General features: G+C 38.5%; 1 protein-coding gene across 1 annotated transcript; it reads right to left on the bottom strand.

Moving 5' to 3' along the window:
• Positions 1–366: 366 nt before the first annotated feature.
• Positions 367–27,320, bottom strand: GNAT3 (G protein subunit alpha transducin 3). Its single transcript, XM_068400928.1, has 8 exons — positions 27,203–27,320; positions 20,375–20,417; positions 15,123–15,264; positions 10,705–10,862; positions 6,641–6,769; positions 2,298–2,427; positions 1,938–2,091; positions 367–574 (listed from the first exon to the last, which is right to left on the bottom strand). Exons 1-8 carry the CDS (start codon positions 27,318–27,320, stop codon positions 384–386), a joined length of 1,065 nt encoding a protein of 354 aa, XP_068257029.1. The 3' UTR covers positions 367–383.
• Positions 27,321–27,709: the final 389 nt, after the last annotated feature.

Here is a 27,709-nt window from a genome sequence, read left to right as displayed (position 1 = left end):
AAATCAGTTATCTGTTATAGATTATCTTTTTTCTCCCATCACTAGAAAACACAGGATACTGAGGTGTCCCCAGTTTCCTGAGAAGTTCTGATTACCTTCAAATCATATTGATTAAAATAGGAATTTCCCTTTAGTTCCAGTAGGATTTATCAGTGGCTGGCATCTCTGTGGAGCAGGAACATTTTTTTCAATCTTCTTATGACATACAGAAAGTCAGTGTTGGTCTGCAATGCTCAGGCTATACCCAAGGCTTTTATTGACAGCTAACAAAAGGCTAATTGATAATGTTTCTTCCCTAAAGTTTTTTATTTCAGTCAGCACACAGGGTAAAGAGAGGAAAGTGGACTGAGATGAAGTCAGGCTATGAGCAAGGGAATGAATGGCTAGAAGAGCCCACAGTCTTTCAGATTTTCTTTGATTATTATGTCTGTGACTGCATCAAATACAAACTTGACATTCTGGGTGTCTGTGGCACAAGTCAAGTGACAATATATCTCTTTATCTTCTTTCCTTATGTTCAAATCTAGGAATTGTTTCTTGATGTAATTTCCAGCATCTTCAAATGTATTTAGTCCTAGTGGAGAGAAAAGTAAAAGAAAAAGACACATTTCAACTGGTACTTCCCCACAGCTGCTAAGAGACAAGAATTCTTTTTTTCTTTTTTCTTTCTTTCTTTGCTTTTTCTTTTAAAGGGAATTAACTTCATGCATTAGGTATGAAAATTTTGTGTCTAAACTGCCCACCTAAATTTAAATTTCAATGTCTAACCAGAAGTCCTCATTTCTGAAATGAAATGCTCCTGAGTAAGTCAGTGTGAAACAATTAAGGACCTTAGAGAGCAGAAAGTGAGAGAAACAGAAGAAAAAAGGAAGGAGCATAAATTCAAAGGGAATCAGGTAGATAGCGGACAAAACTGGTGGGAAGTTACAAAAATGAAGAGAGGAGGAATTGAAGAAGGAAAAAGGGAAAAAATCAGATGCTTATATATTCAGTCATAATTTCTTCAGGCAGCTTTTCTGCCTTTCAGTAGTACTCCTTTGGAACAACAGCATGTGTGAACACTGGTACGGCCGACTCGCTGTAGGGCTGGAGCAGGATGAGACTCCCAGGGGCCTTGCTGGCTCCCATCCTGTCTGAAGCCTCAGGCAAGTGTAAAGAGTAGCTCCACTGAGCCTAGCACATAATATTTGATTATCCCAGTGAAGCACTGAGAAATTTTGGGTTGCTGTGTTGATGTGTCCTGAGGAAGGGAGTGAAGGAGCTGGTTTTCAGGAAGTGTGAAGAACCCATCTTCTAATAATAATATTGGTTTAAGTATGCTTCATTCTGTATACTCCCTGTTCCAAATACATCAGGTTAATACCAAAATATGGACAGATTTTGGTTTTTCTCTGTTACTTTCTGACATAGCCTCATATATTCTCTTGCATCAGCTGGGAACAGCTGCTGGTTTTTATTTCCAGTAGACACTACTGTGACATACAAAAAAAGGCAGACTTCCTTTATGGGATGAGTTTTCAAAACAGGGACAAAAATCTTGGATTCAGTTATGGGGTGTGTGACTGATAAGCCATTGACTTGTATTGAAATATTGACTGCATTCACCACACCACACTTCAGCCATCTGAAACTTCTAGTTCTCTTAGCTTTCTCTACTGCCAATGGAGAGAAATAAGCATCTGCAGAGAAAGACAACCTCACCCTAGGATAAGCATCATGAGCAGGTGAGATGAATTGGATTTTGGTCATGTCTGTCCCATACCATTCTTTCCATGTCTGTCCCATACCATTCTTTTGAGAGAAGGGCTAGATGCTTAGATAAGATGCTTAGTATTTAAATGGTTATGTATAGGTGACCTGAGTCAAAGTCTCAGTCTTTAATGCATGGCCTACACTGATCATCTGAATGTGTTTTCTTCTGACACCCCTAAACTTACCCTTATACTCAGGAAAGCAGATATTCAGATGAACTTTTGTTATTTTCTCTTGAAAGAGGTCTTTTTTATTTAGAAACAGCACAATGGAAGTGGCTGCAAAGCACTTGTGGTTGCAGATGCTGTTGAACAGCTGAAGGCTTTCATGCATTCTGTTCTGTTGAGGTGCAAAAGGTAAACATGAGAGACTGACAAATCTCATCCCCATATGTCATTTTTACTGTAATGCTCCTTACTGGCAAGAACCAATACAACATAATAGCCTTTAAATGGTTATCAGGGAACAGGAATAGTTCTGGTATGCCATCGGAAAGTACATTAAAACTTAGCAGAAAAAAGGGTTGTTTGTCTCTTCTGACTCACCACTTCTTTATCTTCCACCAGAACCATGTCATAGGCACTGAGTGCAGCACAGAATATGATGCAAGTAACTCCCTCAAAGCAATGAATCCACTTTTTTCTCTCTGATCGTTGTCCACCCACATCAAACATCCTTTGCAGAAAAAATAACATATGTACAATGTAAAGCACTAACTAATAAGGACATAGGCATGCTGTTAACGTGCAGAGTGCAAGTGGAGATGAATGGCAATCAAATATCCAGCTTTTCCAAATATTGGTCTGTTTCTATCCCAACAGGTCAAGGAGTACTATGTATTATATACAGCTTTGTAGTGAGCATAAAATGAAATGTAAAGGCTTAAATACCTGCATGGAAGAAATACATTCAGTACGTTCAGGTGACACCCCAAGTCGAGGCGGTGGGGCTCTGCTTAAGAGCTCAGTGCAGGACTAAGCCCTGCAGGCAAGGATTTATTCAGGATGGAGTTCATACGTGAAACATTAACAAAAGACTCTCAAATCCATACTCATTTGTTACTTCATAGTTTTGCGTGTAGTGAACTGGCACATTGATCAATAAAGCATATGACTGGAAGCTGGTCACGGGTTGACCCACAGGTTATGTTTAATTGGCTGGTGTATATCTGTATTTAGTCATATATTCATTGCCCTGGCGCGATCACTTAGCTGCCTGTATAACCTGCAGCACGCGTTTGTGCGTGGGGGGTCTCTGCCCCATCAGTCTCATTAGTTGGTGTTCAAGCAGCAATTCATGGGGAGCAGGAATCCCTTCATTTGTAGGGAGGAAAATGTAGGGCTGTCCTCCTCTGCATTCATTTCCTTCAGTCTTTGCCAGAAATTACTACCTTTGGGTAGAGTCATATGAACTTTTAAGGGACTCTTTATATGGGGTCCAAAGCCAACTGGGCATTCCTAGCTGGGACCTAGTTAGGGCCATAGTTAGGGCCCAACTGAGATAGAGCTGTCATCAAAGCTACTGTTGCTCTGCTTAGCCACCAGCTTTCAAGATTCCCACTTATATTTGCAGTTCTTCAGTGATAAGGGATAAGTCTTTCTTTTCACTATTTTTCTGACACAAAAGGTGCCAAACATGAGTATTTTTCAAGTGCATTAGAAAGGAGAAAAAACATGTAAAAAATGAAATTTATCCTACCCTTACTTTTTCCTTGTGTGCATAATGACTTTTCCCTGTGCTGCCTGTTGTTGAACTTAAAACTGTAAAACCTAATCCCCTGTTGCATTATCCCTTGCTTCACAAAAATTCATTAGATCTTACTCTCTGGATGCATCTCCTGCAGTATATGAAAATTAAACACAACTCAATTTTTATAGCAATGAAAATATTGGGATTCAGTATGAAAAAATCATGTCAGTAATGAACAGAGCAAGAATAATTTGTTACTGAAAAACCATTTTTTGCAGTATATTGATCCTCTGTTTTCTTCACCATCACCAATGCAGCTGATGGAAACAGAGGTTATTGCTTATCATTTTTGATCCTGCTTAGAAGAAATGAAACCCTTCCCAATGCTCATGATGAACTGTTTCTGCAGCTGAGGAATAATTAGAGAAAGTTTTTTTTTCTACTACATTTCGTCTTTTTGTCTGATCGTTTGGTGTCTATAAATGTGAATTATTAGAAAATCAGGAAGCTGTTGTGAAGGAAGATTTTGATAACAGTAATGGCATTCTACCACTCATATCTTCACTGCGTTCAGTATGCCTACTGAAGAGTGAGGCCAGTATGAATAAAGCATCTTGCCTTTTGACTGTGATTAGTGCCCAAATGTCACCTGCCATTACGTGTCTTCCTTGATTTGTGGTATGTAACTCTGAAATCAGGGTTATGAGGGGGGGGAAGCTTCAAAATTTAGTCTGCAGTAAAGTTACGCAAAGCATACGTAATCATATGAATCTGTATTTGCTTCCTGCAAGCTTTTAGCATATGGCCCTGTGAATATTCATGAGAAGTCAGTTAAAATGGGGCAAAATCAAGGCCAGAGGCAATCCTTATGGGCAGTTTTTGTTGTACTAACCTTAGTTTGCTTAGCTCTTCTCATGTCAGCCCAGAATTTAACATATGCACATGTAAAACTGAAGTCTCTGTGAGTGGTAGAAAATCTATTTCTGAGATGATCTTTTTCTTTTACCAAGACACTTAAAGTTAGTCTTGAAAGCTCTATATTTTCCCAGCACTGCTCTTTGAAACTTAGCTACAGATATGGGACTAGTTGTATATTAATTTGTCTTAATGGTACATATAGTGAACCTGAAGACTAAAATAAAGCTTGCCTGATTTTAGTCAAACTCTTCCTAGCACATTGATGGTAATGGCAGCAGGAGAGGACCTATGAAGATCAGACCTTCTTTTAAAAATATTGAAGTATGTTCTGAGCTCTGGAAATCAAAGTCAACATTAGTGAAATAAATTGAAGAGCACAAGAAAGTTAATAAATTACACCAAACCAGCAAAGTAACCAGTAAGAAGATAGCAAATAACAAGAGACGTTGCCTGTGCAACTGTAATTCAGTTCCCTGGAGCAGTACTGGGATTTAGACTTTTACTGGACAGATACAAAATGTTTTCTGCCTCATTCAGTTCAGAAGAGGGACAAGTGTTTAGTGAATGAGGCATCTGTTCATGTTTCCTTTTTATCCATGTATGACTTATGACCCCAAGCCTCATTTAAGTACATCAACCAAAACTCACTCTGAATGTGGTAGTGTTCCTCTCTTTATAGATGTTTCTATGGTACTTATCAAACTAAGTGCAGAGTCAGCAGGATCCCCCAGCTGTTTTGCATTGCTCTGGCAATGCAAAGTAGCAGTAACTGGCTGGTTAAGATGGATTTATAGCCACTCTGCATCCCTGTAGCAGTTCAAACCCCTCAGACTATTTTGTAGTGATTTTACCTCGCGTTACTGAAATGCCTAAAACCACCAACGAATTTACTCACATAACACTAATGTGATGCACAGCAGAGAGGCTAAACACAATGGTTTTTGTGTTTGTGGTGGCATTAGGAGCCTAGCTCTTGTTTACAGACACTCAGGTAACTTAATTCGCAGTTGTGCTGCATTTCAGTTGCACCTAGACACTAATTCTGATATTCTAAGATCAGGACTGGTAGAATTCATGTCAAAGAGGGTTTGCACTCTGATGATTTCTTTCTCCATCCTGATTTTATTTCTTACATAAAATGTGATTGTAACTGAAGGTGCTCAGATTTCCAATGTACAAAGAAATCTGTCCGGAAATATGTTAAATCAGAGAAAAAGATGATGTCTATGACATTGCACCGTAATGTTTGTGGTTAAGCGTGTGCTGAATTTTCATGAGTGATCAGTGTATTAAAAGGTGATAATAATTTATTTGTAGGGCATATACTTCAGAATCTGATTTTGTATATATAATCTCTGTTGTGTTAAAGCATCTGTGTGGTGTGCGGTAGCATAGATGGTTTGGGGGATGTTTAGTTGCCACATGAGGAGAAAAAAAAGAAACCCAATGAAAAATGTAAAAGTTATAATCCTGGTGCTTTATACATCTGTCTATCTCTACAGGCAGTTTCTTGTCTAGACTACATTCCTCAATATGCACCCCAGCCTTTAAATTAAGAATTAAATGGAATTCAGTCCATAGAGAAAAGCATTATAGAACACTGAAACTGTCATAATTCATTAAAATACATTTTCATGTGGAATTAGATGTTTTTAATTGGTTCACCAAGCATAACAAAATCTTGAGTATCTGAAAGTGTCAATTATTTTCAGTGAAATTTCTCAGAGACATTATTTTCAAGATTTTTTTCTGAACGTTTTGCTTTTCATCTTAGATGAGCGTGAAGGCATGCATGCTAATACTGAAATTTCCCATGGGACAGAAATTATTATTTTTTTGCCAACTGCAATGCATTCCAGTGTTAAGAGAAGTTATTTCTGTTCCCCAAAGAAGAGAGTGAAAGGTTGAGAGTGCATGCAAATGAGTAATCATCAAATGTTTTACATGCTGTTAAGGACATTTAGGTAGGCAAATTTCATAAATGTCACAAACAATTATTCAAATGGCAGGATACAAATAATGCTTTTTAGACACTTACATATGTAAAAATGTCCTTTTAGAATCCAATATTCTGAGATCTCTTAATAATGGTCCATTATATGCTTAAAGTTGGAGTACTAGTACTAAAATAGCTTGCTTTTCTGACTGTTCCAAAATATTAAATAAGAGTGGATTCAAGGATATCACAATGGGATTACCAATATCATAATAGGTCAAAACTTTGAAAGAAAATATTTAAGGAAGATAAAACCACAGAAAACTGTCAAATATGGCTTTGTACCTGAAGTTCAAATCCTTGAAAGAAAACCGAGTCTCTATAATCCCAGTTGTTTTCACTCGTGAGTGCAAAACATCTTGCTCACTAGGCACATAGTCCGGCATTGCTAACCTATCCAAGTCATTGAGGTAACTAAAGAAGAGTAAAAAGAAATGGTAATTGGTGAATTCAAAAGGTGAAATGAATATTGCATAATCACTTCGTATTGAGCCGCTTGAAAATATTTTATGTAAATTACACATTTAAATACAATACTGTTGTTTTTTATACAACGTAAATTCATGATCCAGAGCCTTTCTTTTTTTCTTTTTTTTTTTCTTGTATATGGAAGTGTAATTTAGTTGTATATAATAAACATCTTTCTGAGAAATTCAGTTCAGGAAAATCCTTATTTTCCTCAGGGATGCTAAAAAACCATCTTGTCAGGAAAGGGGTTTTGTCCATTTGCTTTCATCAAGTGGGGATTGCCACCACAGGGGAAGAACCACAAGCATCTTTCAGCAGCAGCCTATCAGACCTGTTGTAACAGTGTCTTCCTTCCTAAGTGAAAAGGACGTGTAATATTTTTGAGGAATTCACATTTAGGGGCTGTTTTCCCTGCAAGCCTATCAGTTTACCAGAGGAAGGTACCTGATAATTTAAAAAAAAATATATTTTGTAATCAAAACCAGAAGCTTCAATGAAGCTGAGGACCTCCTACGTTAGTATTCTCACAGCCTCTTGGAAGACAGTGGATTATGTGGTTTTATGTCTGGCATACAGAGATAAAATCTAAAAGAAATGAGGATCCAAACCAGATCTTTGAAGTCTGTTCTTTTCCTACCACCAGCCTTTCTGTCTCTTCCAGGGGCACACAGCTTTCTTGAAATGGCTGGACAGAGCCTATGAATCCTACTGGTTGGTCTAGGAATCTGTGTAAAGAGGTTATGAACTGACAAAAGGAAAAGAAGAAGTGAATCTGGGTAGCTTCCTACCTTTTAACTACTAATACTCAAATAAAAAACAAAGCCAAAAGCAAGAAACCACATACAGTACTTGAAGCATTTTCAAGCTTTTGGTGTCCCAGTTGGCACCTTTCCATTTGTAGCCTCTTGTGTCTTACAAGCAAAACACAGTCTCTCTAATGTTTATTAGGCTTCATACCTTTTTTTTTTTCTTCTCTAACACAAAGTCTGCCCAGCATGAAGTTGTGCTGTTCAGTTTAACCAGACAACTACCAAAACAAACCTCACAGCTCATCATCCTTGTATGCAATATTTAATACATCTGTAAGTAATAAAATAAAACAGAATAAAATAAAATAAAATAAAATAAAATAAAATAAAATAAAATAAAATAAAATAAAAGATTTAAAAAGCTAGAATATTCCATATGGAGATTTGTAAGCAATGCTTGGAAATGGGATTTTCTTATCTTAAGTTGGATAGACTGAATCCACTCAGCAAGGAGTGCGGAAGTTGATATGAGTAATTCAGTGTTTGCCCATTACTTGAGTCCAGAAACATTCTGTTTTTTTTAAAAAAAATGCAATATAGCTCTTATTCTCTGAGTAGGGCCTGAGGGAAACTCATCTCAGCTCACCTTTGTGGAAGGCAGAAACAAAAGTCATTTTGCAATTTATAAAGCATGTAAGCACTAAAATAAACACCTGTATATACAGTTCATCATAAAGATCTGATAGTTCTTAGTCACAAATACCTAAATTCAATTCAACACAAATTGTAGTTGCATAAAAAGTTAGACCAAGTTAATTATCTAGTTAATGGATTAAGAGAGGCATCTTCAAATTCTTCCTAGAGCTGTAGGCAGCTCCAAGGGGACACTTCGCAGGCCGGCTCTCCACTGGCAAAAGTGAACGCAAACTAGTGGGTTAGTCTAAGTGCCTGACCTTCCCTTGGCTTGATTTAGGTGACACGGATCCTACCCTGCGAGGCCAATGACTGAGCGAGCAAGAAGCACCATGTACTCCTGGTAGCTATACAATGTCATTTAAGGTCACAATTTATAATCCTGATTTTGCCCCTTCCTTATCCATCACTCCATCTTAAAACAGGATTAATTCCAGGTGAGTCTAAGGAAGAAATTCCAGGCAAATTTGACAAGCAGGGGATTTGCTATTATTCAGAAAAATCTCATTTTTTTTCAATTAAAACACGTAGAGAAAAGGCAGTGATCAAACTTCATTAGCATGAATTAATAATGAAAAGACTTGGAGAAGATAACCTCAGAAAGTCAGAGCTTACACAGAAAATCAATACTCTGTGTAGGAGCTGATTCACAGGAGCTGAGAAACAGGGTTATGGTTCTAAAAGAAACTGAAATGTAGTGTTAGATGGTTGATTGATTCTAGTTGGTTTTGAACTGATCATTACAAGCCCAGCAGCAAGAGCAAAAATTAAGTTGATTTTAATGGTTCAGAGCCAAAGGCTGGATTTTCAGAAGCATCATGTACCAAAAGATGGAGCAGAGGATTAGCAGGATTTTTGGAAGTGTTCAAGTAGATGAAAAACATACCACTGTTGTTTTAAATGTAACTCTACCAAAAAATAATGATTATTGGCTCCTTTACAGTCTGTACCAGCTCCCTTAAATACTGAAACCTATTGCAGGTTAAAACATGACACAGCCCATAACACTGAGGCAATTACTTTAGACTGTCCTATCTTCTTTTTAGGCAACAAAACCTAATCTGCCAGGCATAGTGTACACACTAGAATGTTAGGTGGTGAACAGGTAATGTATTTTTTTTTCTGCAGTAAGTTTTTTTTTTGTTGCTTTTTTTTTTTTTTTTAATTTCAAGAAGTGTTTTCCCTTTTAATTGTGATGACTGACTTGTTATGGGCTTTTAGTGCTGAGAACTGCAGTGTGGCCTGTCAGAAAGGATATGTTAGGAAACAAAAGGTTGCTCTCCACTATTGCTATAGAAGTACAAGACTCTTATAAAATACCGCCAAATCAGGCGTGAATCAACACAGGCAATATTTATTTTGTTTAGGTATCTTGCAGTAAGGTCTTCATTCTTGTTTTGAAGATATAAAGAGACAAAGAATTTTTAATATTTTCATGGTATATTCCCTTCTACTATCTACAGTTAGTGAGCGATGACTGCCTTCAGTTTGCCTGGCTCCAATCACGCCTTTCCCTGCTGAGTAGAAGGGACATCCAACACCTTGTGAGGTTTCACCCTGCAGGTGCCCTCAGCCTGTAGGAGGAGCTGCAGGAGCAGAGAAACCTCCAACTGCAGATCTTGGAAGATGGACCTCAACTGGAACAACCCTTTGCCCCAGGTCCAGAGTCAAACTTATGCACTCTAGGAAAACTCTGACCCAGGTGACACCTCCCTTCTTGGTCTTTGAGCTTAGGAAGAAAACAGCAGAGCAGTAGCACTGTAGCCTGCAAGAACAGCTGTAGAAGCAACCAAAGCAGGGACTCCTGAAAAGTTGAAGCATACTGACTGCATCTAAGCCAGGAGAGGTACCCCAGCTGAATGGTGACCCTTTGTGGAGTCAGAGCTGAGCAGCCCTAATCCCCTGCTTGTCTGCTTGCCACCTCGCAAGCTGCAGAAAGGGAACTGGGGCCATCAGGTTGGAGAGGGGCTGCAGCACCACTGGCCAAGACCAGCTGGATGCTGAGATGGTTGCGGCCCAAGGAGCAGCCATCCATGAAGCCAGAATAGTTTAGAGGAAATTTTTTATAGTTTTCTCCAGACTTATCTTTAGCAGCTTGAAATGTGTACATTCAAAGTACAACTCTAGGTAAAAACTAAGGTGTTTCAATTCACCTTTTCCCTCATTTTGTCAATCTTAGAATTACCTGTAGAGAGAGTAGACTTTTTTTTTTTTCTGTTTAAACAAACTCACAGAAGCTTGTTTTCACTTGTTTCCTTCAGTTAAACATTTCTAATATATTATAAACATTAGCAAAAAACCTCATTCTTTTTCAGGTTAATGAGCAATACTTTTTGTAGGCTATTCTGCACATGAGGAAGAGTTCTTGTTTCAATCCTTCCTACGCTGTCCCTTACGGTAATAGCCAGCTGTTCAGCAGCTGCAGCTGGTGTCACCTACTAGGCTGCCGAGTCACTGAGCTGGTACTCCGCTGCCCTTGCGAAGCAAGCCTGGGTCCCCCCGTCTCTCCACAGTTGTTTGATTAGTTCAACCAGTTCAGAAGATATGTCACCATCCTCCAGAGTTGTTGCCATGGCACACAGTTGCCTTTCGTCTTCCTAAAGAGAAATTTCAGTAAATATAATGCAAACGCACTGTGCCCCTCCACCTCCTTGAAGATGTGCTTGGTTTACAATGAGTTGCAGGGGAAAATTTCTCATTTTCACCAATTTTTCAAGGTAGCTGTACTCACCTGTGCATGTAAGCATCCTTTTACAAACTCACTTTCCTTTAGTTAATGCCTTGGTTAGACTTAAATCGTGATACGCAGTTTTCCTCTTTTTATTGTTTTGTTCATACAAGGGCTCAGTTTCATCTTACCTTAGGTATTCACAAAAGGTCTAACTTTGAAGGAGGGCTTTTATTGTAAGAGAGGATAGTAGGGTGTCAAAAACTAAATTATAAAGGATATTTAAAGCTTAAATATATCATATCAAAGCAGAAATATATATCTAAGTATTTTTTAATATATTTGGAAGAAAAAATTTCTAGCTTTAGGCCACAGTGAGAAATGTGGCAAAGTGAACATAACTAGTGAATGAATTTCTTATATGTTTTTTTATCTGGGGAAGAAGAAATCTATAACTGAATAAAATCCCAGATATTTTGAATGTATTATTCTGTAACTTCTTCCTTTTGCAGTCAATCCGAAAAGACTTCAAGTAATCTATTACATTTAAAATATTTCTTTTCAGTGGTTAACAGCTTAGGAATGTACTGTAAATAAAGAGCACGATTAAAATAGGGTCATTTGATACACTGTCACAGCAGTGGATAATTATAGAATATAATTCCTTCCTAGCCGTATAAGTAGGCAACTGAAGTGACTTGCAGTCAGTAGTTGAAAAAGTAGAAATGGATTCTGACAGACACTGTTTTGGCAGAGAGTATGCTTTATTCAAAAATAGAAAACATCTTTGCAATAATTTGTAAAAATTTATTTTAGGAATGTGCTGTATCTATACGTTTCAATAGAAATTGCAGTTTATGGAAACTTTGTAAAAGTCAGAAACTGATCAAAAATAAAACAATGCAGGTTTTCTAAAATACTGGAGAAATTGAGTTAGCATGGAGAAGAAGAAAAAAAAAGGGGAAGTAACCACTAGAGAACTGCCTTCATTTGAAAGAAGAGGACAGCCACGCAATTGCCCTTCTACAACAAAACCGACTCCATTCTACACCCCCATCCTCTCACTCAGTGCTGGGATCAGCAGAGCTGAGTCACACTCTCTCCTGTGTGCCCCTCATTTGTTTCCAGAGCTGCTCTTCAGGGCGCACGCTTGTTCAGCTTCAAGATAAGAGTTGCAATGTTCTCTCCTTCAAGATATCACATATCATGTAATGATTATAGCTATCTATCTGTCACGGTTTAAAGCTGGGCCAGCTATTCAACCTGTGGCAGATGCTCTCTGTTAACCCTCCCCGCCGCCCGCCCCCGAAGCGAAAGGGAAAGGGAAAAGGGAGAGAGACTTACGGGTTGGAAAGTTAAAACAGTTTTAATAAACTATAATAATGAAAAAGAGTATAATAATAATATTGGAATAATCAAATATTTATATAAATATATACAAATATATACAAATATATACAAAACCAAGATCGAGCTCCCCCGATGTCGGCCACGTCGCCACTGGCACTGCAGGGCAGGCTCCGGGAAGGCCCAGGCTGGGCCTAGCGATGGTCGAGAGCTGGATTCAGGGATGCACGGATCGGGATCGGGGGCAGCAGGAAAATGGACAGAGTCCTCTTTGGACACTGGCCATAGCAGAAAAGAGAGCGAGACCCTCGTGATCCCCCCGCTTTATATTGAGAATGACGTGTATGGGATGGAATACCCTCGTTGGTCAATTTTGGGTCACCTGCCCTGTCCACTCTTCCCTGCAGCTGCGACCCCCCTTCAGCTCTTCACTCGTAAGCAGTGAGGAATTTAGCAGTGACCTTGGTTTCTCTAAGACTAAGTACAGCAAGAGCCTTTCTATATATCATCCCTACCAGTGCCTCAGCGATAACTACAAACTTTGAGCATTATCAGTCCTAGAAGCAGACACTGCAAAACATACAGTTAGTTTCAGAAAGTACAGTTACTTAGAAGAGACTTAGCTGAAGGCAAAAATCACTGAAAGGAAAATTGGCCTGGTTTAGGCCAAACCATGACACTATCCTCCTACAAGGTTGGATTTGTTGATTGAATAACCTACAATGAGAAGCCTTGAGCTCAGAGCCTCCAGTGTATGGTAACTGTTCATTGATTATTAGGCAAAAGGTGGCAACAGTGGATTTTGATGCTTACGTAAAAAAAGAAGATAGTGGCAGATTGAGCTTATCGTAACCCTGGTTTATATAATGTTTGGTTTCTCTCTGGCATTTATACTCCAGATTATTTCCATAAAAATAGATTGCAATGGCACTTTAGGAAGAAAAAAAATACCACTCTCACCTAAACAGATGTTGTTTGAAATTACATGCTGAGGCATGCTCAGGACCACTTAGAAGTATTTACAGGCCATCCTGGAACATGGATGAACCCTTTGCTTTCGTGGCCAAGATAAGCCCAGTCTTTGGGCTAAATTACTTTTAGCAGCTAAATATGGACCAGAACACAACAAGAACAAAGTCCAGTTGAAATCAAAGCTTATATCAAAACAACTCAAGCTTATAGACAGCTTATGATTTTACAGAAAATGTAAGCTAAGTTTGGTTTTGGAAGAAAGGGCAATGTTTAGTGGTGATTCAAATAAATGTGACCAACATTTCTATTTTCTTTAAAACTCACATACAGGTTGCTTTTATGTGGTTCTGGAGGAAAAGAAAGCAGGGACTGCAAATATTTTATACAGGTGTATTCAACTGTATTCCTAGAGGCCTAGTCTGCCAAAGACAGTAAAAGTAGGCTTACTGTGCTATAAATGATAAACTTATAATAGCTGTATTTTCTGCATTTGGTTATATATAATGCTAAGAAATGAACTGGATTATTTAACAAAAAATTTCAATTCCCAGTTCCCCAGGCTGTGAAATCCCTTGAAAATAACGTCTATGAAACTGGCATAGATGATAGATGATGAGTGAACATGTATAAACCTCTCAGAAAGTTTGGTCGAGCTGAGAAAAGAGGCTGAAGTACTGGGGTACGGACAGAACATATCTTAATTATAGATGGTAAACAGAGCCTGGACCTGGTAGTGGATACTAGAGGCTGAGCCAGGACCTGTGGCTAGGTGCTGCAAGGTTCAGCTGTCTTAGACCATGTAGACTGGCAGATGAGTCCTTATGCAGTACACGTGTCTATCACGATTGAGGAGACTGGACCAAGTTGCAGCACATTCACATGGGCTAATTTTTGTGTGCTGCTTTTGGGCACTGTTACGTTTGTTTGAATGACTTGCATTCATGGACCCTTGAAAGAATACAGGAAGAAAATGTTTAGTTCCTATTTTGTCAAATGACTGTATGAGCTTTAGCAACCTCTGAAGCATTTGTTTATCATTTTTTAGGTTATAGTACCACATGTCATTGTAATGAAATGTAGACTTCTGGAACAAGAAAAGCTCTTTCAGACAAGCAGATGTAATTCCCTCTAAGATAAGCCTCTAGGGAATAGGTAGAGTTTGCCAAAACTGGAACCAGCTAATATTCTGACAGGCCTTTGAGAAATTCTCAGCAAGATCTGAATTACAGGCAATAGACTAAATCATTGCACTGAGAAGAAAGGGATGTGTTTTTTCTTTACTTCTGTCCCTGAAAATTCAGGGTGTTTGCCAGAAGACAGCAGGTCTTCTTACTGTGGCTCTTCCTCTGAGTGCTTGTGCATAGGTTCACTAACCATGTCAGGAAGGTCAGACTCCACTTCTCTGCAGTGCTCATGCGCCAGGACCGCTTCTGTACAACGGGGAGGTCTCTGCTCCAGGAGCAATGCCAAACTGAAATATTCCCAACATGTCCAGATGACCCTTCCTTACATGGCTGAGCCCCAATGTTTGTTCATAAAAGGGAAATATTTATTACATTTCCCAATAGCAATAAATAAGTGACTAAGCAGCTAAGAAAAGGTTCTTTTTTTTTTCCCTTTCTTATGTCCTTGCAAGTTGAACATTTCTTTTATAACAAACTAAATGTCAGTTTATGCAAAGGTTACACCTCAGGCATCAGTCTTGAGAAAATGACAGTAAGGACATATTGTCACATATAATGCAAGCAATACTTAGATTCCACTATCATAAAGCAAATATTGAACTCTCTTTGTTCTACCAGTCTCTACTATTATATTACAAAAAATTGTATTGTAATGCCTATTTCAAGAGAAAGGGTGTCATACTCACAATTCTAGCTGGGTTTTCATAACTGATTCCTAACTTAGTCATTGCTTTCACGATAGACAGGATAGACTGCACTGCATTACTGTAAATGACAGGTCTGAACTCCATGCGTTCCTGGTATGTGAAACCATCTTTATGGATGATCCTGGTGCAAAAATAGAAACCAGAAGGTTTATGGGATGCATTCAAAGAAAGAAAGTGAGAAAAGTCAGGTCAGATGCTTTTGTGGTCAGCATAGAATCATAGAATCATAGAATCATTTTGTTTGGAAAGGACCTTTAAGATCATCGAGTCCAACCACTAACCTAACACTGCCAAGTCCAGAACTGAATCCATCTGTCCCTTGGAAAAGCATTTATCAATGGTCGATCTGCCTGTTCTGCTGGAACAGGTTAACAGCAGTTTCTGCAGCTATATGAGGGTAAATTTATGAGGCTAAGTTTGGACACCCCAGCCTGAGTGAATATGTATTGTTTTTTTGCCTTGTGGGTCAATACAGGGTAACGTATGAATCCAGAACAAGACCCAGGCCCATTCCTGTGGATACAGGGCAAGATGCATAGCTGGACTTAGATCCCACATAGTTAGTCCTGTTTCACATTGCTTGTTTAGTCATTCTCATTTTTGCATACCTAAATCTTACCTAGAGTAGAAAAATTATTGCAAAAATATTTCCACACTATGAGGCACTTCCTCAAGAAATCAAACAAACAAACAAACAATGTTTAATATTTCTTTGTACATCAGTTACAATTTCTAGTTATTGCAAGGTGTTACTGTTATTATCTACAGGCTTTGAGGGCGTACATATTACTCTAAAGGATTTGCCCCGTATTTCAAAGAACCTTAGCAGTCAAATTCAATTAATCTAATTCTGAGAGACGGATTATAATTTCGTAATCCTCTTTGTCTGGAGAATGGCATGTGGTTAAAGTTCTCCAAGATCAGTGTGCAGATTGACTCAGCAACATCTTTTTCCATGAGCTGTGAAAAAGGATGAAAACTTCACCCATTTTGGTGTGGTGTACTCTCAATGAACAGACAGCAAACTGCTATGGCTCCTGCTGGAAACAAGGCTCTATTCTTCCTCACCTCAGCTGTTCAGAGATGAAGGCCAGGTTATTAAATAAATAATTTCTGGGGTTTGGAGTTTGTTTTTTTTTTCTCTGTCTCTTGCCAGAGATACCATCTGGACAGAGCTATACAAGGAGAAAGGGGTAATGTGAAAGGATCTGACAGGTTAGCCCAGAATAAGTACAGGTGTTTGTCTTGGGGAGACTTTCCCTTCAAGGGGAGGAGTCAGCCCTGTTAGAAAATAATTCACTCACACACACATACACAAAACCCACATCACAACTGAATGTGTCTTAACTTCACTCTGACTTATGGATGTCAGAAAATTCAGAAGCTGCATTCTTGTGTCTGTAGGAATAGCATCTATAGGAAAAAAGGGTTCTATAAATGTTTCCCGAATCACTTCTATACCAGGCAAATCTATAAACTGCGTTTTGGAACTTTGTTTTTTTGAATGCTGTTTTCAGCGTGAACTCGAACAAATCTGCAAGATTCAAAGGAATCCTATTGAACTTGGGAGAAAGATAAAGGGGAGCTGTGTTATGCAGTCTGGTATACTAGTGAACCTTTTTTTTTTGCCATCCTCTGAAATATCTATGTATCCTTGTGTCAACACCATGATTTGAGTGAAATAATAAGAATTGTTCAGAGGGGAGGCTTATTCACTTGGAGGAGTCTAATGTAGTTCCATGATAGTGCACTGGATAATCTGTGTTGCTGCTTGGGCAAAACAGGACATCATGCAATGTCCTGTATGTGAAGCACCATGGAGCACGGAGCTCCCCAGTGGTGTAGGTGGCCTCCTTTAGTGGGTCAAATCACCTTTAACAAGAAATAATTTCAGCTGCCATCAATATTGAACCTTGCACTGGCACTGAAGCATGTTCTTCTCGCTCTTACCCTTACCACCTGTGAAAGCAGCAGCTTTTCTATAAGTAATAGCATGAAATATATAGAAACTCAAATCCCATGAAGTACATGAACTTGGTTTAATTACTTTGTGTGTCTCACAGCGGTGGCCATAACAGGATTTCTGGGGAAGACTGGTGTTTTGCCTTTGGCTGAAAAAATCTGTGATGAGAGAGAAGGAAAGGCCCTAACACAGTCCACAAATAGCTATTTTATATTTTCATGCTTTCCCTTTGAAGAACAAAGAAAGGAAGAGAATATAAGATTCTGAAATGAAATTAGATTCTGTAATTACAGAAAGAAAACTAGGTTGTGCTTGAGGCTTTTCATGAGTGTTTTTTTGGTTTGTTGTTGTTTTTTTTTTAAATAATATATTTATGTCCTCTGGCAGGATGTATGTTAGCCAGCCTGTTAAATCAGTAGTGAATTTTGCTGCTTTTGTTAAAGATCTGTCATTCTTAATGAAGGTTTGTAAAACGGGCTGATATCTTGTATGGCCAGAAGGAGCATTTCAGCAAATGGAAAATTTTGTTCCCTGATCTTCCTTGAAAAAACAAATGACCGTTAAAACATAAATGCAGGATGCTGAAGGCATGAGGTGTCAGGCTACTAGTCATAATATCTAAATTATGTTTCTACTGCAGGAAAACGTTATTCTCCATTTTTTTTTTTCATTTCATGCAAGGAGGGCTTCTCACCAGATAGGTGGAGTTGATTCAATATCAACAGGCATGATGAGTTATGAAATATTTTGTTTCCTGCTTTTTATTTGCTGAATTATTTATAGTAGGTTTGTACTGCTAATTTAGAGCAAAGCACAGAAATACTCAACTTGGTTTTAAAAATGTTAGATCACACATTGGAAATTATCTAGCCAGAAGCACAGAAATCCAGAGAAACTTTTTTTCCTTTTTAGTTATCCCTCATAACCATCCTAGCCTTTTTAGAGCCTTGCAGCATATCTATGTTTTGAGCATCAGAAGATATTATGCAAAGATAGTGGAAGCGTTTAAGTTTGATTGAAATCATCAGTCTGGAAAGAATGAAGTTTATTAATTAGAAAATTATATTAATAGGAGTACAATTACCCTGATTTTGGTGGAAAATGGTATTTCCAGCAAGATTACTTCTTTGGGAAGCAGCTATCTGTCTTGTCTAGAAAATGTTGTGCTTCACTGAAAAAGTTAATAATTGACTTTTTTTTTTCTGGAAAATTTCCCTTTTTTTAAAAAAAATGTCTTGGTTGTGACAGAAAGATGACATTTGATATGAAAAATGATAATTTTCATGAACAGTTTTCTTGAAAAATAACTCCTATTTATGATCAGGTTGACAGCTCACAAACACACGGGGCTTTAAAGATAACTCTCAGCTTTGCAGTTTTCTGCCCCCTCCTCGATGCTGTTAAGGGTTATCAGCCTTCTTAAAGTGCTCAATGCAGAGGAACATCTTTAATCTGCTTCTACTTGGGGTAGCTTTCAGCACAATATATTTCAATGGTTTGCTGAACAGGGAGGGTCTCCTGACTGGAAATCAAAACAGAAATAAAATTATCCACCATTTAACTGGAACAAAAAAGTCAGTGAAGTATTTGATGGATGGTTCTGAATCTGTCTTATTACAAAATGAGCTGCTTAAATAGTAGAAAATTGCCCTTATGGCATAACATCTTTTACTTCACTCTTTAAAATGCATTGGTGAACGTATGAAATAGTTAGAATAACTTAAATTTGGAGTATTATTGCTGATTTTGTAAAACAGTCTGATTTTTACACTGGGAGAGATTGGTGCTTACAAAGTGGCATCATGTCTAAACAGTTACGATGCCTGCGTATTTTTTTCTGTATTTGGACAGGTCTAGGAAGCAGACCTGGACACTGTCTATGAAAATAAGGCTATATACAACAGCAATATTTTAGCAGATTACACGGTAAAGGAGTATTTTTGCTGCCTGTGTAAGTATGATCTCCAGAACTCAGGTGGATTATATATTTAAACCAGATACATGATTAGTATTCCAGTTACCCTTAAAAGAATAACATGAATGAATTTACTTATAACCTGATTTACTACATGTGAAAATATTGTGATAGTAAATTGTAAATAGTGACACAAACACACACAAATTTGACCTTCCTCTGAAGCCAGGGGAAATAAAGCTGCTGACTTCAATCTGTGTAGCACCATGTGCACTTTGAACAACCATCTACAAGTATTTCTTGCAGTAGATATATGGTCCAGTCACAAGATCTTCCTAACCAGATACTCAGTCAGAATTTGAGCAGGGATTTCTGCATTTGAGCTTGTACAGCCTGTTTTTTTCCCAGAATTATTATTATATGAAAACTTCTTGGGGTGATACTTTCCTTGCTAAAAGCAGTTTTCATGACTGTTCCTACCCATGCTAGATGGGTAGCAGCTGCTCACTGTGCAGGCTGGTGGCTAAATATGTTCTCACCTGGCCTGTGGGAGACCTGAGAACAATTTTTCTGACCACTGGCAGCAGCTGGAATAAGACTGTGGAGACCAAGAATGATCTACAGAGCCCAGTTTGGGGGGAAAAAAAAAGACTTTGTGCTATTATACAATGTGGATACTTCAGTGTTTTCTCTTGCAATCCAGTAAAATCAAATGAAATTAACAGGGACCAAATTAAAATTGAACAACCAGAGATGATTCACATCATATGTAATCAAAATGTGGAACTACTTGCTGTAGAATATTGTGGATGTTATTAGTTTACATTGGTTCAAAAAAGATTCAGGAGAAATGTAGGCATGAATTAACTGAGGGCTATTAAACACAGTGATGCCATCTCTGGTTCATGATGCTGCCTGAGTCACAGATCATCAGATATTATCAGGGTATCCAGTGCAAGTATCACTGTGTTTGCTTGTCTGGTCTGATGATCTTCTGAAAACCTCCTTCATTAGCTACTGCAGGAGATGAGATACTAGGCTAGGTGGGTCTGCCATGGCTGGTTGTCTTATGCATTCCTGTTCTCACTACAGTACTGTAACTCCTACCAAAACCAATGAAGAACCTTCCCTGGTCTTCAGTAAGGAGCTGGGCCAGTGCATGATTTGATCAGACAGATTTGATTACCAGTCCAGCTGTGTGTCTTAGTCACTTTGTGTTTTTCTTTATGTGGTTGAATGAGAACTTGATTTTAACGATTCAAATAAGCACAAATATTGTAACAAGAAGTTAGCTAGATAGCTTATACTACAAATACCAAATTCACCAATGGATATGAATATTCATATACTTACTTCATCTGCTTTACAATAGTGCTCTTTCCTGACTCTCCAGCACCTGCAGAAGGGGAATGTTGAGAATATGTGATTGATACATGAATAAGTAGCAAGTATTAAAAATAACTCTCTGGAACACAGAATTTTGTATCTATGAAGAGAAATATAGATGTTTTAGATCCGTATTGTACTAACTATAAGCCTCCCTAGTGTCCACTCAGACTTAAACAGAATGAAATCTTGGTAAAAGTGTTAATTCTGAAAAGGAAAGGGATATTTGAAAAGAAAGGAACATCCAGTCAATTAAGAGAAAAATATAGACTCTTTAATTATCAAGGAAATAAAATATGGGTTATATTTTTATTTCACCCCTGGCAGATGGGCAGAAAGACATGAACAAGCTACAGCTTCTGACAGTGTCCTGTTCATTACATGATTAGTAGCTGCTCGTTCAATGTGTATGATGACGTTTTGTAAGCCAAGCCAACCTCTGAGCAACTGGAAAAACAGAGCGTGGAGACTTGCATATGGTCTAGCTCATGATACAGAGTCAGCACGTGAGCAAATGTCTTGACTCTGGTGTTTTGTCAGTTCCTCTGCCCTGTGGTCTTCTGCTATGAGGTAGCGTGGCTGGAAGTGGGAAACCTGCAGAGCAATGCAACAGATCCAGCTTGGGAGTGATTCTGCAGGAAATCTCCATAGCTGGCGGGGAGGTACAGGCATTTGCTTGCACAGCCAGTTACAGAATCAGGGCATAGGTTTGGTCAGATTATGTACTTGGTCAGATTATGTACGATTAATCTGCCCTCCTTATCTCACGCAAAGTGAGTAATCACAATGCAAACCTTCTCCACTGGAAACCAGTGCCAGTGACTATCATCTTAACTTCTGTCTGTCAGAGTGGTGAGGCTTGGCAAGAACTGCCAAACAAGAGTCAGATTTTGAAAGGACCTGATCAGAGGATTTAATTTCAGCTGTGAATCCATGGGACAGGATTCATCACTGCTTTTCTCTTTGCAGATTATCGTTTACCTCACGGGATAGTGTCAAATACTTTTGACAAAAGAGCAAATCTGGGGCATAGCTATTTTAACTGCGGGCTTCTCAGTGAATGGAATAAACTGATTACAGACTTTCCAAACAGATTTTGTAAAGCTAATAACATTTAAATGACAGGGATTAATTTACTCAAATGAATCGCAACAGACAGCAAACCATACGCAAAGCATTTTCTAAAGCCCGTGATGTGAATGGCAGAAAGTGCGAAAGAAAAACGAGCCTATGCAAAATGGGCTGATGCTGCCATCTGCCAGAGTTTGGAAAAAATGCAAATTTGCTCTAGATCATCTATTATCCCTTCAGTGCCCTTCTGAAGAACTTGGTAAAGCCCTGTCAGCAAGGTGGCATTTGCTACACTTTTTGTAGGGAAGAGAGAAAGCTGTGCTGAGAATTGGTACATTCACCTCATGGAAAGTTGCCAGGAAGCATAATATAGAAAAGAACCTCTCTTCCAGATCGGAAAGGCGAAGTTAAAATAGAGTGGGAGGCATAATTTGTATCTTTTGAGTACATTTTTCTGCCTCTGCTCATCTTTAATTTATGATCCAGTAATGCCTTTATCTAAACAACAGATGACTCTCAGACTTTGGCTTCACTCTGGAGTATCGTGTTAGTCGTAGCAGCATTTGCACCCCAGGGAATGGGTCAGAAACAATTTACTTTGCACCTGCTTCCTTTCTTCCTTCCCCCTCCTGTGCAGCCTGCTCCTCTGGCCAGGCCCCAGGGCAGGAGAGCAGGGACAGGGCTGCGTTTCCACCCGCCGCAGTAACCTTCCTCTGGCAGAAACAGCAGCAAAAGTGCATCGTGATAGCCCTTACGTGACTGCACAGGGAGCTGAAGGCAGCTTCTCTTTCAGAGGAAGTGAAAAGGGCAATTACAATCGAGCCCAGATTTTCTGAATAAAAGAAAAGAACTTAGGCCAAACTTAGTCCTGTCCTGAAGGCTAGAAAGTTTAATTAGCTTTTGAAAAACTGTAACCGTGAAGATTTGTAGCTCAGCCTGATAGGGACCAGTGATAACATGCCATAGCCCATATTTTGCATTTCACATATTTAAGATCATCTAGATTTTTCAAATTTACCCCTGATTTCTCTGTCTCTATTTGGATGCCAAGTTTCCTTGAGATGGATAAAGGCACAGAAATCTCAGTCAGTGCCTGAAACTCTGGTCTCGGTCCTGGGAGCTGAAATATGTCCCCACTGCCAGTAAGGTCAATGGATGTTTGCTCCCACACTTCTCCCCAGAGATCATGTTCACCTTGCCCCAGGGCATGCCACATCCACCTTCTGCAAGGTGCTGTACACACAGCACTCTGGCAGACTGTAACCTGCCTCTCTTCTTGCTTTGGATATTTCACAGAATCACAGAATCAATCAGGTTGGAAGAGACCTCTGGGATCATCGAGTCCAACCATTGCCCTGACACCACCATGTCAACTAGACCATGGCACTAAGTGCATGTGAGCATCATTTCAAACTGCACTCCCCCACATCTAAAGCCCATTATGTTTCTGGGTATGCTGGGGCTGCAGAGGAGACCGAAGAAGTGCTGTGCAGCATGGCTGCAGGCACCAAGCTGCAAAGGAGCCATCCCCCAGCAGCTTGACATGGATCTCCCTGCTGCTCTGGGACTGCCTAACCTCTTCCCTGCAGGCCACCAAGACATATTGCCAGTGGAGAAATAGAGAAAAAAATGGAGGTGCCTTGAAAGCCAGTGAGAATCTCTCAAATTCAAAGGAGAACAGAACCCAGGACCTCAGCTGTAACTTGATGTTACTGTTTTTCTAAGCAGAATTTGTTTGAATAGTTGTGGAAACTGGGGAGAGTACAAGCCCCTTTTGAGACTAGCATCTGCTGAGCCTTTGAAGAAGGTTCTTTTTATATATTAAGCTGCTTTTGTGTCTCAGATCAAGAGCTATTATCTCTTTACAGTTGTTATTTGGGTAGAAGTAAAGGTTTGGTTTAAGAAATTTTCCAGAAGTAAAGGTAAGAAAATTCAGAAAAAAGCTACTGACATAGATATAAGCCAGCAAAAAGCAGGAAAAGAAAATCTTCAAATTAAAATCAGAAAAGGTTTCACACCTCTGCCTGAGTCTTGTCTGTGCCATTCAAAGCTCTGGAAACTGTGATCCAGGCTGGAAATTTTATCTTCCTGGTCATCTTACTAAACTCGACAAACTTTCCCTATGAGAGAAAGAAACTAGAGAAAAGATCTAAGATCTAACTCTCTTGAGGGAATAAGGCTCTCAAATGCTGCCCCACCCCCCAAAAAGAAAATCACTCTATTCCAATCAGTAGGATTATTGGGTCGTCTTTGTGCTCAAAGTCTTTGCTTCCAGTGCAGGTGTTAATAACAGGAACTAAAGCCTGACTTCAGTACTACAATACCTGATTTTACCTGGTTTTAAATGTCTATACTATAAACTTCTACATTCAGACTACGTATCAGAGACCTCTTGTAGTCAGTGGAGAAAAATATTTGCTACTAAAACAAAAACAAACAAACAAGCAAACAAACAGCTTCAGTTTTTGTCACCCTGAAGCAAATGTTTAAATTCAATTGGGTGAGTTGTGCCCTCAGAGTGAGTATTTCTCAGTAAAGTGAGCTGAGAATGACCAGCTCGAATGTGGATGAGTTTTGTCCTGCCACTGAAAACTGTAGGCAATGAGGCCATGGAGTAATACTTTGAAAATAAATAAGTTCAAAGTTTTAATGATTATGTAAACTGAAGTTAAGTTCTTATTTCTGTGAAACATCACTGTGAGCATCAGCTGTTTTGGCCACGTTTCGAATGTGCGCTGTACTTTGCACACAAAGAAACTGCAAGCTGGCCTCCTACGAAGTATGTAAACTGCGTGTGATGTGGTAGGCAAGATATAGCCCTGATACAAAGGAAATAAAACTTTCACCTTGGAGTTTGTTCCAGACTTATAAAACAACCAGATTTTTTGGAAGTATAAATATGTAGAGGCTAGATTTGTGGACAAGGTTGGGGTGGGAGGAGTGGCCTTGACAACATAGGAACACCTAACAGAGAGGACTTAACCCTCCTGGCTCCTGGACAGCTTGTGAAGAACGTCAGAAAGTGGCATAATTTTCCCCCTCCCCCACTTTATATGTGCAGTTTTTATGTGCATGTCATATAAACTGTAAATTATCACCTCAACACAGATAATGTGTTTGCCCAGGTCATGGAACTTAACATAAACAAATGCGGTGTCTTTGTTTTCTGGATATAATTTCTTTTTTGTAAAGGGACCTATTGGAGGACACAGAAAGACCAGCCTAGATATTAAATTGTCCTCTCAGGCAATAGTCAGAACACATTTTTTTGTTACATTTTAAGGGTAAGAGCATAATGATGTCACTGAAAAACCTATGATATACATATCCATTTTTTTCTGAGTATTTTCTACCAATCTGCCTACTGCAAAAGAAACAATGGTGACATCTGGTCTGTAACATAGAGGCAACATACAGTCCGAATGAACAGAAACCTAGGACTAGGGTAAGACTAGGCTGGTTGGCTTGAGTGGAGCTGGCCTTGATTTATGAAGTGTAAAATTTTAATAATTTCTGAGATCACCTCAGAGGTACAGAAAGGTAACAGGTACAGATCTGAACATAGTAGATTTAATCCTCTCCTATCTGGCCTTTTCACTGGTTGATTATGGAAGGGGCTATATGGTGCCCCTTATACACATTGTTTCAGCAGCTGTGATTCCAGGTGTTCAAGAGACACTTTCGCTCTAGCTGTGCAATAGTCTCAAAACAGGCTCATGTTTTATTCACTTCTTGCTTTTTTAAGAACAAGAAAATTCAAACTGTTAAGTCTATATTATAATCTTTTGTTTTCTCTCTCCAACATATTTTCTACCAAGGCCTTATGATCTGTTGTATCAATTCCTCGGGAGAAAAAACCTTCCAAAATGTTACCCACTGACAAATTTGAATCTTTATCATGTGTGACATGAATAAAGGAAGATATTGTAGAAACATATTCAATAAAGAAGACTTCGGTATTTTGGATTCTGATGATCATCTCATCTCATGGAAAGAGTGCTTATATGGTTGACAAAACTGAAATATGTTCAGAATTGAAATGAATGAAATAGAAGTCTCTTTCACATAGCTTGCAATTAATCTCAAAGTATTTTGCTAAAGGTATATTGAGACTGATATGAATAGTGTCAGAAGAAGATTGATTGTTTACATTAGGAAATATTTAAAACTAAAATCCTTAATACTAAAGACATACATATGTTCTGGGAGGGGTAATTTAGTTTGTGTCCTGGTGTAAGACAGCCTCCAGTACTACTGCCAAGTCATGAAAGCTCGAAGACCAAAATATATCATCACATTGATTATTTTATGAATTTCTCTGTATCTTATAAATTCCCCTTTCTCTTATAAATTCCTCTTAAAGGACTTCTTGCACCCTCCTCGTGGATCAGTGTCGGATAAGGTCAGAGACAGGATGGTGGAGTAGATGGACCCTGGTTCTAAATTGATATGCCAATTTTTTTTTGTAAGAATATATAGAAAGTATTGAAATTTTATGAAAGTTTAAATGAAAATATTATTCTGTTTTTTGATGGACTCAAGCTTGCCTCTGTAGGGGCAATATTTTGTATTAATGTGGCACAGAAAATCTTCCTATTCTCCACTGGACTGAAAAGCTTTGTAAACCACAGTCTGAATACTGATGGTATATAAAGTGTATCAAAATGCTACTTTCTTACTGTTATTTGAGAAATTTGCATGGTTGTGTTTTTCTCTTATTTCTTTATTAATAATAGTTAGATTCTCAGCAGGTATAAATAGACTTTTTGCATAAGATGCTACAAAACAACAGAGTTAAGCTGATTTACCTTACCTAAGGGACCTAGCTATGTCTGAATAAATGGCAGTTTAAAAGCATTTGTAAGCATTGCGGTTACAATGAAGGAAAAAATAGAAACATTTCAATGATCAAAGGCTGTTTTTCTATTCATTTGGAGAAACGAATATAAACTTTCATGACCATCATCATACTGTTAGAAGAAAAATATTAAGACTGTGGTAGTCTTATTGTGCTCTTGGATATTTCTTGTAGGGTATGCAGTACCATGGAAAAAAAGAGAGAAGAATAAAGCTGTATCAAGAAAAAAAATAATTTTTTTTTGCTATTACACCCCCTGGCTGTTAATAAATTGATCGTAGTGTGGATTAGAAGTAGTAGTCTGTGAGACTATTCATCTGTATTAATCTCATTTCTTTACCTTCCATTCCACTCTCCACAATATCATTTTTATACATCAAAAAAAACCCCTTCTAAGTCACTTTCTGCTTCTGTAAAAAATGAAGTGCAACAGTTTGAAAAATAAACAATATCAATACCTTGTGAGACCTGTGGATTTCCTATGTAGCCAGTTATCTCACTTAATCCTCCTGCAAATGGATGCGCATAGATCCATGAAAAAAAAAAAAAGATGTCTGTGCTACGTTCTGTGTAAGTAAGCATCATAACATTTATTCTAACAGTAGGTTCTCATTTCTCAAATATTTTCAAGGTCAAGGATTTATAATATTTAAAATTGAATACATGCAGTGACATGGCCATTTCCAGCCTGTTCCTCCTGACTTCATGAATCTCCACAACAAGAAAACATTTTGTGCACATATTACAGGATTGTCTTCTTCAAATAAAACAATGAGATGTGGGAAATTCATAGTATTGAAATGTAATTCCAGAGCAAAATAACCCCCCAATGGAAAAGAATTATGAGCAACTTCTATTCTATTTACCCAACAGTAGTAGTTTGACTGTCCTGGCTTCCCTCTCTGCATCTGCCTGGAGCTTCTTTTCCAGTTCTCTGGATCTCCTGGCCGACTCCTTGCTCTCGGAACTGGCTCCGCTGCCCATCTTGAGGCGTTAAAAATCCTCTGTTTGTCCAGATGATTTACTTCTTATCAGACTAGTTGCTTTAATTCAGAAGAGGGACAACAGCCTGTGCTTAAAGAAAATTTTTAAATCCCATTCAACCTCTGTGTTCAGCCTCCAAATCAAACGGTCCCTTTTCACCTGTCATGTGATCTGGAGATGCTATAGTCAAGGATTTATACAGGGACATAAAAACATACTGTTATGATGTCATAGAATGAAAATGATCCATTCAAGAGCAAAACCAAGGTACGGACAGATCTCTGTCCTTGTTTGGATAGGTTCCAGCTTCACACGCTTCAAAGAAATGTGAAGAATGTCTTGAAAAAATAAAATTGGCAATAACTCTGCTCAAGGAAAAAAAAATCAGC

Source organism: Nyctibius grandis, chromosome 5 (assembly GCF_013368605.1).
Source record: "Nyctibius grandis isolate bNycGra1 chromosome 5, bNycGra1.pri, whole genome shotgun sequence".
In the NCBI taxonomy this organism is placed as follows: Eukaryota; Metazoa; Chordata; class Aves; order Nyctibiiformes; family Nyctibiidae; genus Nyctibius; species Nyctibius grandis.
The sequence above is the reverse complement of the archived record's forward strand: the minus strand, read 5'-3'. Positions and strand labels throughout refer to the sequence as shown.